We start from the raw sequence: 13,354 nt of genomic DNA, 5'->3' as shown, positions 1-13,354 counted from the left end.
GTTCATTTATTTCAGTAATGCAACCTAAAAGGTGAAACTAATATATGGGATAGACTCATTACATGCAAAGCAAGATAGTTCAAGCCGTGATTTGTCATAATTGTGATGATTATGGCTTACAGCTCATGAAAACCCCAAATCCACAATCTCAGAAAATTAGAATATTACATGCAATCAATAAAACAAGGATTTATAGAACAATGTCAGACCTCTGAAAAGTATAAGCATGTGGAAACTTCACGCTGGACTTCAAGCATCTTGCAGTGTGTGCCTCTCCATTCTTCCTCCATACTCTGGGTCCTTGGTTTCCAAATGAGATGCAAAAGTTGCTCTCATCAGAAAAGAGGACTTTGGACCACTGAGCAACAGACAAGGTCTGTTTTTCTTTAGCCCAGGTAAGACGCTTCTGACATTGTTTGTTGTTCAGGAGTGGCTTGACAAGAGGAATACGACAATTGAAGCCCATGTCCAGGATCCATCTGTGTGTGGTGGCTCTTGATGCACTCCAGCCTCAGTCCACTCCTTGTGAATGTCCCCAACACTTTTGAATGGCCTTTTCCTGACAATCCTCTCCAGGCTGCGGTCATCCCTGCTGCTTGTGCACCTTTTTCTTCCACACTTTTCCCTTCCACATAACTTTCTATTAATGTGCTTTGATACAGCACTTTGGGAACATCCAACTTCTTTTGCAATTACCTTTTGAGGCTTTCCCTCCTTATGGAGAGTGTCAATGATGGTTTTCTGCACAACTGTCAGGTCAACAGTCTTTCCCATGATTGTGATTCCTACTGAACCAGACTGAGAGACCATTTAAAGGCTCAGGAACCCTTTGCAGGTGTTATGGCTTAATTAGCTTATTAGAGTGGGACACTTTGAGCCTAAAATATTGCACCTTTTCACAGTATTTTAATTTTCTGAGATTGTGGATTTGGGAGTTTCATGAGCTGTAAGCCATAATCATCACAATTATGACAAATCACGGCTTGAACTATCTTGCTTTGCATGTAATGAGTCTATCTCGTATATTAGTTTCACCTTTTAGGTTGCATTACTGAAATGAACTTTTGCACGATATTCTAATTTTTCGAGTTTCACCTGTATAACTTAAAGCTGTGACTCACAGAATTATTCTACTACCAGAATGAGTTCTTTAAAAGTTTGGGCAAAAAAAATTCCATACATCTCTGCAATACATACACATGTTGCCATGATTTATCCCTTCAAAGTACAGAAAAATACTTGGTGATCTGCCATAAGTCTAGTTTATGTCTATATTCTGGCTCACATACAGTGCCTTTGCACCACTTAAATTTCCAAGAAGGAAGGTTTGGGTGCCATTCGCAAATAATGCAAGGGCGTTTTATGGCACGGCAGAAACACACACTTCTGACAACGATGTCAAACACAACGATGTGAAGTATGAATGGGGGCCTTATAATACGCTTGTGAAATGTTTGCTTTTAGCTGATTGTATCTTTTTTTTCTTTATCAGGAAACCAAGCGGAATTCCTCGCCTTCTGGAGTAAGTTATTTTACTTTTTCTTTTGTCTTGTAACATATTGACTTCTGTGTTTTTGTGTTTTTGAAATTGTTGAAGTCAGGTACTGAATCCGTTGTTATAGAAGTCCAGTATCATGAAAATTCAAGCTCCCATCTAGTTTTTAACCACTTGCCCTTCCCTTCAGAGGATTTACCCACTTTCCTGACTAAGCCATTTTTTTTTCTATTCTGTGCTGTACTATTTCAACGGGTAATTGCGCAGTCATGCAATACTGTACCCATACAAAATTTGTCTTTTTTTTCACACAAGCTTTCTTTTGGTGGTATTTAATCACCTCTGGGTTTTTGTTATTTTTTGTGCTGTAAACAAAAATATGAAAAAGTTTGAAAAAAAGCGATATTTTCTCATTGCTATTTATAAAAATATCCATAAACTAAAATTTTGTCATAACTTTAGGCCAAAATCTATTTTTGCTACATGTCTTTGATTAAAAAAAATATCCCAATAACTGTACAGTTGCAAGAAAAAGTATGTGAACCCCTTGGGATTACGTGGAGTTTTGCATGAATTGGGCATAAAATGTGCTCTGAACGTCATCTAAGTCACAACAATAGAAGAACACAGTCTGATGAACATAATACTACACAAACATAAGATGTTGCCATGGTTTAATTGCACATAACATGTAAACATTCACAGTGCAGGGAGGAAAAAGTATGTGAGGCCCTAGCTTAATGACTTCTCCCAGAGCTAATTGGAGCCAGGAGTGAGCCAACCTTGACTCCAATCAGTGTGATGATATTGGATGTGTTGCTGACAGCTGTCCTGCCCTTACAAAACACACACCTGTTTTGGGTTTACTGGTTTCAAGAAGCACTGTCTGATGTGAACCATGCCTCGCAGAAAAGAGCTCTCAGAAGACCTACGATCAAGAATTGTTGACTTGCATGAAGCTGGAAAGGGTTACAAAAGTATCTCCAAAAGCCTTGATGTTCATGTGTCCACGGTAAGACAGACTATCTACAAATGGAGAAAGTTTAGCACTGTTGCTACTCTCCCTAGGCATGGTCGTCCTGTAAAAATGACTGCAAGAGCACAGCGCAGAATGCTGCATGAGGTAAAGAAGAATCCCAGAGTGTCAGCTAAAGACCTACAGAAATCTTTGGCACATGCTAACATTTTTGTTGATACATCTACAATAAGGAAAACATTAAACAAGAATGGAGTACATGGGAGGACACCACGGAGGAAGCCATTGCTGTCCAAAAAGAATATTGCAGCACGTTTGAAGTTTGCAAAAGAGCACCTGGATGTTCCACAGCACTACTGGCAAAACATACTGTGGACAGATGAAACCAAGATTGAGTTGTTTGGGAAGAACACACAACACTATGTGTGGAGGAAAAAAAGCACAGCACACCAACATCAAAACCTCATCCCCACTGTAAAACATGGCGGAGGGAGCATCATGGTTTGGGGCTGCTTTGCTGCCTCAGGGCCTGGACGGATTGTTGTCATTGATGTGAAAATGAATTCCAGAGTTTATCAAGACATTTTGCAGGAAAACGTACGACCATCTGTCCGCCAACTGAAGCTCCGCAGAGGATGGGTGATGCAACAGGACAATGACCCAAAGCATACAAGTAATTCAACAAAACAATAGCTGCAACAGCACAGAATACGCCTTCTGGAGTAGGCCAGTCAGAGTCCTGACCTCAACCCGATTGAAATGCTGTGGCATGACCTTAAGAGAGCGATTCACACCAGACATCCCAAGAATATTGCTACACTGAAACAGTTTTGTGAAAAGGAGTGGTCCAAAATTACTCCAGATCGTTGTGCAGGTCTGATCTGCAACTACAGGAAACGATTGGTTGAGGTTATTGCTGCCAAAGGAGGGTCAACCAGTTATTAAGTCCAAAGGTTCACATACTTTTTGCTCCCTGCACTGTGAATGTTTACATGTTATGTGCAATTAAACCATGGCAACATCTAATGTTTGTGTAGTATTACGTTCAGCAGACTGTGTTCTTCTATTGTTGTGACTTAGATGACGTTCAGAGCACAGTTTATGCCTAATTCATGCAAACTCCACGTAATCCCAAGGGGTTCACATACTTTTTCTTGCAACTGTATATTCATTGGTTTGTGTGTGTGTGGTTTTTTTTTTTTTTTTTTTTTTTTTTTTTATATATAGCATCTACAAACTATGTTTTATAGATAGTGGAATTTACACAGCGTTTATTTTCGGACTGCCTATCACATTTCTTGAGGTACTAAAATGCCAGGGCAGTACAAACACTACCAAAGGACCCCTTTTTGTAAAGTAGACACCCTACGCCAGGCGTCACCAAACTGCGGGCTGGATGTGGCCCTTTGCTTGTTTTTATCTGGCCCTTGGGCCACTCCACTGAATATGGGGCACTATCCTTTCCACTGACACCAAAGACAGGGAAATATTCTTCCCACTGACCTCAATGGTGGGGCACCATTCCTCCCAATGACACCAGTCATGGGGCACCATTCCTCCCAATGACACCAGTCATGGGGCACCATTCCTCCCAATGACACCAGTCATGGGGCACCATTCCTCCCAATGACACCAGTCATGGGGCACCATTCCTCCCAATGACACCAGTCATGGGGTACCATTCCTCCCAATGACACCAATTATGTACATATTTATTTTTTTTACCCCCATTTAGTAAACCAAGCCCATCGAGTTTGCTTTGCTTGCTTTTATCTGGTCCTTAGGGCACTCCACTGATACAAGGCACTATTCCTTCCACTGACACCAGTGCTGGGTTACCGGTCCTTCCACTGACACCAGTGCTGGGTTACCGGTCCTTCCACTGACACCAGTGCTGGGTTACCGGTCCTTCCACTGACACCAGTGCTGGGTTACCGGTCCTTCCACTGACACCAGTGCTGGGTTACCGGTCCTTCCACTGACACCAGTGCTGGGTTACCGGTCCTTCCACTGACACCAGTGCTGGGTTACCGGTCCTTCCACTGACACCAGTGCTGGGTTACCGGTCCTTCCACTGACACCAGTGCTGGGTTACCGGTCCTTCCACTGACACCAGTGCTGGGTTACCGGTCCTTCCACTGACACCAGTGCTGGGTTACCGGTCCTTCCACTGACACCAGTGCTTGGTTACCGGTCCTTCCACTGACACCAGTGCTTGGTTACCGGTCCTTCCACTGACACCAGTGCTGGGTTACCGGTCCTTCCACTGACACCAGTGCTGGGTTACCGGTCCTTCCACTGACACCAGTGCTGGGTTACCGGTCCTTCCACTGACACCAGTGCTGGGTTACCGGTCCTTCCACTGACACCAGTGCTGGGTTACCGGTCCTTCCACTGACACCAGTGCTGGGTTACCGGTCCTTCCACTGACACCAGTGCTGGGTTACCGGTCCTTCCACTGACACCAGTGCTGGGTTACCGGTCCTTCCACTGACACCAGTGCTGGGTTACCGGTCCTTCCACTGACACCAGTGCTGGGTTACCGGTCCTTCCACTGACACCAGTGCTGGGTTACCGGTCCTTCCACTGACACCAGTGCTGGGTTACCGGTCCTTCCACTGACACCAGTGCTGGGTTACCGGTCCTTCCACTGACACCAGTGCTGGGTTACCGGTCCTTCCACTGACACCAGTGCTGGGTTACCGGTCCTTCCACTGACACCAGTGCTGGGTTACCGGTCCTTCCACTGACACCAGTGCTGGGTTACCGGTCCTTCCACTGACACCAGTGCTGGGTTACCGGTCCTTCCACTGACACCAGTGCTGGGTTACCGGTCCTTCCACTGACACCAGTGCTGGGTTACCGGTCCTTCCACTGACACCAGTGCTGGGTTACCGGTCCTTCCACTGACACCAGTGCTGGGTTACCGGTCCTTCCACTGACACCAGTGCTGGGTTACCGGTCCTTCCACTGACACCAGTGCTGGGTTACCGGTCCTTCCACTGACACCAGTGCTGGGTTACCGGTCCTTCCACTGACACCAGTGCTGGGTTACCGGTCCTTCCACTGACACCAGTGCTGGGTTACCGGTCCTTCCACTGACACCAGTGCTGGGTTACCGGTCCTTCCACTGACACCAGTGCTGGGTTACCGGTCCTTCCACTGACACCAATTATGTAAAAAAAATAAAAACTTACCCCCATTTAGTAAATTAAGCCCATGGCATTTTCTACTCCCACTGGCTAGTCTGGCCCCTCTAAAGATAGGGCAGTAAGTAAACTGGCCCTTTTGTTTAAAAAGTTTGGAGACCCCCTGCCCTAAGCTAAGCTATCTGGTGAGAGGCATGTTGAGTCCATGGGCAATTTAATTTTTTTGGAAAATGACAAAGTTTTATTTTTTTTTTTTTTCACCAAGTTGTCATTTTAAATGGTATACTGCTCACACATGCCATGGGTATATGTGGAATTACACCCCAACATATATTTTGCTACTTCTAAGTATGGGAATACCACCTGTAGGAGATGTTTTGGGAGCCTAGCCACATACAGGAGCTGAAATCCTATAACCCCTTGAAAGCCTGATGGTGCGTAAATTCCTCATTTCACTTCCTTACTACCTATTGCAGTTTCAGAGACTCTGAAATTCCAGAATAACACAATTTCCCTCAACCCCCCCCCCCCCCCCCCCCCCACAAATGACCCCTTTTTGGAAAGTAGACACTCCAGGCTATTTGCTGAGAGGCATGTCGAGTCAATGGAATGCTTTATTTTTTACCAAAAGTTTTTGATAGAAAAAATATATATTTTTTTTTCATACAAAGTTGTCACTTAAATTTATATATTGCTCACACATGCCATGGGTATGTGTGCAATTACATCCCAAAATGCATTCTGCTACATCTACCTACCGAGTATGGGGATACCACATGTGTGAGACTTTTTGGGAGCCTAGCCACATGCAGGAACACGACATCCAATGACCACTTTGAAAGCCTGAAGGTGTGTAACTTCCTCATTTCACTTCGTCACTACATATCACAGTCTCTGAGCCCCTGAAATGCCAGGATAGCACCAAACTCCCCCTCCCGATGACCCCTTTTTGGAAAGTTCCTACTGCTTGTAAAAGACCAGGATGTACTAGGCCACTGGTGGTGCTTTCCAGCTCACCAAAAGGTAGAGCGGAACTAGTACTGGCACTCTGCTGCATATGAGAATCGTCATGCAATTCTAACATCTCAGCAATCTGGGAACATGGTTGGGTACACCTGACCTTAGCAGGGACTTCTACTTCATCGTCTGACCTATCTGTCTGGGTGCTGCTGCTATCTATAGGCTTGTATTCTTGGCCAGATTCTGTCAGTGAGGCTTCCCCTTTACTCTCATCTGACATACTCCGAATCCTGTAGGCCTCTTCACTAGTGTACCTTTTTGTTGGACATTTTGGCCACTAAATTTATAGCTGAATAGTGCAACTGATGGGAAAAAGAGCACCTGGTTGTCAGACTGCTTGAACCGCTACAAAATAATGTACCTGCTAGTGAAAGCAGAGATCAGGCCTGATCTTGCTAACCCTTCAGTTTTGTGTGCAATGTATTAAGTGACCGTGATCTACTGACACTGCACTTGCTGGGGAAGAAGGGTGGGGGGAGGGGGCTTTAGGCGTAGGGGCTAAAACGTGCTGGCAGGTGTCGGGGCTGATCCTGCTAACACTGCAGTGTGTGTGTGCGCATGTGTGATTTCTGCTAAAAGGTGGATGGCAACCGATTAAAGTCTGTTCTTTTTTGTTAGTAAAAGTACGTGTTTTATTGCTCTGTGGGAGAAAAAAATTAAAATCCTGAGTAATATTGGGGTGCTGTGGCTCTTTTGCCTTTGGAAAAATGATAGTTGTGTGGCTGTTTTTCTGATTCACTGGCTTCATTGCTTTGTCTTGGCTGAAATAAGGAAAGTTAAAACATCAGAAGACCTTATCTTCATATTTATTCTGGGTCAGTCAGTGGATCAGCATGACATCTACTTCTCTAGCATATTCGGAGGGTTTCCTTTTATAAAGGAGTCGTGGACTGATTGACTCCTGTGAATATTTTTGAATCCGTCAAAGAAAATTCAGGGCTGGCTAGCTGTGCCTACTGTTGCTACCATTTTGGGAAAATTTTAAGGGCAAATATTGATGACTTGCTATGTCACTCCACAAGTTAGATGTTTATATTGAGGTCAAAAACTGTTTTGCTTTTATTAAACACGTTACATATTACTGATTGCAGTAAAATACACATTTACATGAGATAATCTACCACCCAAGCTTTGCATTTTTGGGCACCAGCAGTGGTACTATAGTGTAAAAACAGGCACAACCAGATGATTTCTTAAGTAGGATGGTGGAGTGTTAAAGTTTCAGAATTGTTTGCAGGCAGCCTTGTTGGATTAGGTAAAACATTTTGTTTTTCCTTCCTAGCATTAATCCATACAAGCCCAGCCAAAAAATCTCATTCTCTGAGTTGTATCCCCGAGATGTGGAAGATCAGAGCAGGTAAGGCTTTTAATTTTTATGAGAGCTGTTCTTTTTCATAACACACAAAAAAAACCTTGTTAGCTGAGAGATTGTGAGCTTCTATTTTTTTTTCCCCCTACAAACTTAAAGCTTGGAACAATTCCTTGCAAATCACAGCTGGTGAAATGCAAACAAGACATGAATTTTTGCACAGAGCATGCATTGTTGACTTGTTTTGAAAGATGAGTGCTCCAAGGCTATTCCAAAGCCAGGTACACACAGCTGTCTTTTATGCAGAAGCTGGTCTTACAACTAGCTTCTGTCAAACAGCCATGCTAGAAAACCAGCATCTGATCAGTGCTGCAAGCCAATGTGTACCAGCGCTGATCATTGTGATATGGTGGGGGGGTTGATCACTACACTAATATTGCTTGTGTTAGTATGGCGATCCTTTTTTTTTTTTTGTTTACTTTACATAATCCTTGCTTTTGTTGCCTAGAGAGACACTGATTTACAACAAGCATGCTTCCAGTGAATTCTGATGTGTTAGGAATACTGGAACTGCATGTAAGATTAGAGTTCAATTCCCACAGTTTCACTATAAGATGTTTTGTCTATTAGGCCTGATTCACATCAATGGAGTTTGCTTTTGATCCGTTTTTGCAATACTTTTTTTGCGTTTTGCTCTGAGTTTTAACAAATGCATTTGTGCTGCATTTTGTCTTTTTTTTTTTTTTTTTTTTTTTTTTTTTTTTTTTTTTTTTTTTTTTAGCTGGGCAGAATAAAAATGAAAAATGCCGCATTAAACGCACTACATGCACTTTAGCTTTGTCTCCATTAAACTCTATTGTAGCAAAAACGCTGCTTTTTGCATTAAAAAAGTTCCTGACCCTTTACAAAAATACAGTGGCTGAAAAATGCATAGATGTGAACATGTCCCATAGGAAACAATATTAAATGGACACTAGTGCGTTTCTGCAAAAAGCAATTAAAAAAACGCATTGGTATGAACCAGGCCTTAATGCTTCTTTCTTCTGGCCGAGTCCGTGTTGTTGCCCAGAATTTCTGTTCATCTCCACCAGCAACTTGGCTGTACCTATTCTACCTATGTTTTATCAAGGTTATTAAAATGTTTATGGGACCTATTATTTACTAGTGGCACCCTCAACCAAATTGCAAATCATGTTCTGATATTGCACTGAACAACAGATAAGCTCATTGTGTTGTGTGTTTTATATGATTACATGTGTTTTTAACGTATCTTAGGCATGGTATTTCTGTGTTAGCATTTTGTGTGTAGAAAGTCAAAACCCCTGAAACTCCTGCTGAATGCCGTCATCTTGGACGTGATGTCAGCAGCCTTAGCAGGCTGTGAGCTTTATAGTATACCCCTTTGCTTCTCCGTTGGCAGCTATAGAAATGGTTATGTAGAAAGGTGCAAAGAAGCTGCCTGCACAGATAATTGGACACTGCCAGAAGAGAGGAGGGATATCGTATGCAGTAGTGGTGCACCGAAATGTAAATTCTGGTATGAAAAACGTAAATTCCGGATGCACTTGGCCGAAAACCAAAACAAACTATTTAAAAAATGTTTGTGTTTTTTTAATTTTAATTAATGTGGTTGTCAATTTTGCATTGAAGTCACTTGGGTTCATTTTTGCTTTGAAGTTAATGGGGATGCGATTTTGCATGGAAGTCACTAGTAGGGGGCATTTTTTTGCATAAAAATCTGAGATGCCTTTTTCCTATCAGCAAAATGCTGATATGTTTCGGCTGCCGAAATTTCGGTGAATCCCTAGTATGCAGGGAGACGGGCTGTGCTAATAAACTGACCACTCAAAATTTCTAGCAAGTTCACAGGCATACTGCAAATTTAATAAAAATTTGTGGAAATGCTTCAAGTAAGCATTTTAAAATTACTGATCTGATCTGACTTTTTCCTGCATTTTCGTAATTGGTGACAGGGTCTCTTTATCAAGCATGCAAACCTAGTAGATTATGTATGGCTCTGAGAAATGTTTGTATTCACTTCTCACTTCACTTATGGACATAGGTTCCGAATGCTATCATCCTAAAAAAAAAAAGAGTCTAAAGTCAGACTCCTGGCAAGAGTACTGTACCTCAGTTGCTCTGTGAATAAACACTATTTACATTACATTCTTTTAACAGCTTCGAAGAACTGTTTGGGAAAAAACATAATTATACTGCTGGGCCCGAGGAATACTGTGAGAGGTACCAGTACTCTCAAAACAGTAAGTGAACAATACAGTATACATCTTGTGTGTTTGTTTTTTTTTCATAACATTTTGTATTAACACAATGGCAGGTAAAACCTATAACATCATGCAACTTTTACATTTATTGGTGTACTAGGATATATACATGATGTTTTAGTGTTTCTAGTTCTACAGATTTTAAAATGGTACACACTTATATAATGAAGTTATTTGACTGAACTGCAGATTCATTACATCAACTGCTAATTACATCCATCAAGTTCCTCTCTATTTGATGTTACCTTTTTTTTGTTAACAAGTTTGAGCTGAATTATTGTGCTCCCCGTATCTTTTACAGGGCACTGAATCCCAGTTTTAACGTGCTTAGGGTTTTAAGTACATTGACACTTGGAACTAGAGCTTTCTGTTGCAAAGCGCAACTCATTTTAGAGCCTTCTTTCTGCTATCTTTAACAAGTATTTGCCCTATTGCAGTATATTACAAGTCAATATTAAGATCTACTTCTCTTGAGTCTGTGCTTTTGCATTTCTACCCCTTTTCCACACAAATTGGGCCAATGTACATCACCATACTTTCTGTCAAATTAAACTAAACAAAAAACAAAAAAAAACAAACTGGGTATACACTCAGAATTTTGTTAATTTTTAGTTGGAAGGACATTTGTTCATTTTTCTTTGTAATCATTAGTGGGTTTAAATGGACGTTCGTTTTTGGCTGCAGTGATGAGAAGATTTGAAGGAGCAGGATGGAAAATTTTTCTCAATTGTACAAATTTCTAACAGTGTAATGCACACATTTCTAACTGTGTGTTGTTGTTTTTTTTTTTTGTTTCAGTAAAAAAAAATTCACGCCAAAATGGAATGTTAAAAACAAACAATCTTGAAATCACTTTCAAATGACATTCGAGTGTTCTGAGATTTTTCGTAAAAAAAATTTTTTTTTGTACAAATGTTTATGTGAAATTCTACTTGTGTATACCCAGCTTAAGTCTTTTATGTTCTCCTTATATCACTAAAAGCACATATTCCCTACTCTTCAATATCACAACAACCCTTTTTTTTTTTTTTTTTTAAACCTACTGAGACATCCCTCCAGGAACTTATCCTTATGCTTTCATTGTTTTTTTTGGATCAAAGATCTCATATTTTTGAACTTGAGAAGAATGGCAAGGCCCATGGATGTAACATTCTCCAGTTCTCTTATAGCATACTCAAAAGTACCCCCCTCCCCAGCTTAGTTTTAGAAGTCTCCAGTGATGCCATTATCTAGTGCACAGATTTAACCCCTCTATTTTACACTCATGTTTCTGGGCCTGCAACACTAAATGACACTTATTCACATGTGGTGGAGCTTTGTTCTATTTACCACCTTCTAGAAAGATGTTGAATTATACTCTATTTGGCATATACAGTTAGGTCCATATATATTTAGACACAATTTTAGTTTTTTTTTCCAGATATTTACCAAAATATATTCAAGCTATAGTTATATAATGGATATGGGCTGAACGTGCACACACTCTGGTTGAATTTTAGGGTATGTACATCCAAATTGGAGGAAGGGTTTAGGAATTACAGCTCTTAAGAGTAGCCATCCCCTTTTTTCAGGGAACCAAAATTAATTGGACAATTGAATCAAAAGCTGTTTCATGGCTAGGTATGGGCTATGCCTTAATTATTTCTTCATCAATTAAACAGGTAAAATGTCTGGAGTTGATTCTAAGTGTGGTATTTGCATTTGAAATCTATTGCTGTGAACCTACATCATGCGTTCAAAGGAGTTATCCATGCAAGTGAAACAGGCCATTGTGAGGCTTCAAAAACTAAAATCCATTAGAGAGATAGCAGCAATATTAGGAGTAGCCAAATGAACAGTTTGGTACATTCTGAGGAAAGAAGAATGCACTGGTGAGCTCAGCAACATAAAAAGGCATGGACATCCAAGGAGGACAACAGTGGTGGATGATCGCAGGATCCTTACTATGGTAAAGAAAACCCCATTCACAACATCCAGACAAGTGCAGGACAGTCTCCAGGTGGTGGGCATATCATTGTCAAAGTCTACAATCAAGAAAACACTTCACGAGAGAAATCACAAGAGGGTTCACCACAAGGTGCAAACCATTCATAAGCCTGAAAAATAGAAAAACCAGATTAGACTTTGCCAAAAAACATCTAAAAAATCCAGACCAGTTCTGGAAAAGCATTCTTTGGACAGCTGAAACAAAGATTAATCTGTACCAGAATGACAGTAAGCAAAAAGTGTGGTGAAGGCTTGGAATAGCTCATGATCCAAAGCCCACAACATCATCTGTAAACATGGTGGAGGCAGTGTGGTGGCAGGGGCATGCATGGCTTCCAGTGACACTGTGTCATTGGTGTTTATTGTTGATGTGACAGAAGCAGCCGGATGAATTCTGCAGTGTTTAGAGATATACTGTCAGCCCAGATTCAGCCAAATGCAGCAAAGCTGATTGAATGGTGCTTCACAGTACAGATGGACAATGATCCAAAACACACTGCAAAAGCAACCCAGGAGCTTTTGAAGGAAAAGACGTGGAATATTCTGCAATGGCCGAGTCAGTCACCTGATCTCAACCCAATTGAGCATGCATTTCACTTGCTGAAGGCAAAACTAAAGGCAGAAAGTCCCACAAACAAAGAACAACTGAAGACAGCTGCAGTTAGAGCCTGGCAAAGCATCAGAAAGGAGGAAACCCAGTCTTTGGTAATGTCCATGGGTTCCAGACTTCAGGCAGTCATTGCAAATAAATGATTCTCAACAAAATATTAAATATGAACATTTTATTTATGATTATATTCAATTGTCCAATTACTTTTGGTCCCTTGAAAAAGGGGAGATGGTTAATCTTAAGAGCTGTAATTCCTAAACCCTTCCTCCAATGTGGATTTACATACCCTCAAATTAAACCTGAGAGTGTGTACTTTCAGCCCATATCCATTATATAACTATAGCTTAAATATGTTTTGGTAAATACCTGAAAAAAACTAAAATTGTACCTGTGTCCAAATATATATGGACTTAACTGTAGCTCCTAAGTTAAATTTGATCTATTGATGACACACTTGCGTAACTTGCCTACAATACTTCATTGTACACCAGGTGTCCTAGGATCCTAGATCAACACGGCCTTGTTTT

General features: G+C 41.3%; 1 protein-coding gene across 3 annotated transcripts in view; it reads left to right on the top strand.

Annotated features, from left to right (window-relative positions):
- Positions 1–13,354, top strand: part of LOC149452351 (uncharacterized) — a 73,025-nt gene that overhangs the window by 18,416 nt on the left and 41,255 nt on the right. For all 3 annotated transcript variants that reach the window (XM_089689474.1, XM_089689475.1, XM_089689473.1), the window contains exons 3-5: positions 1,493–1,522; positions 7,923–7,997; positions 10,128–10,210. In XM_089689474.1, coding sequence (XP_089545600.1) covers positions 1,493–1,522; positions 7,923–7,997; positions 10,128–10,210 — 188 coding nt within the window. The remainder of the gene's footprint in view (positions 1–1,492; positions 1,523–7,922; positions 7,998–10,127; positions 10,211–13,354) is intronic.

This window comes from Staurois parvus, unplaced genomic scaffold, assembly GCF_062004578.1.
Source record: "Staurois parvus isolate SC_StPar_1 unplaced genomic scaffold, SC_StPar_1.0 ptg000476l, whole genome shotgun sequence".
Classification (NCBI taxonomy): domain Eukaryota; kingdom Metazoa; phylum Chordata; class Amphibia; order Anura; family Ranidae; genus Staurois; species Staurois parvus.
Note: the sequence above shows the minus strand (reverse complement) of the source record. Positions and strands in the feature narration are given on the sequence as shown.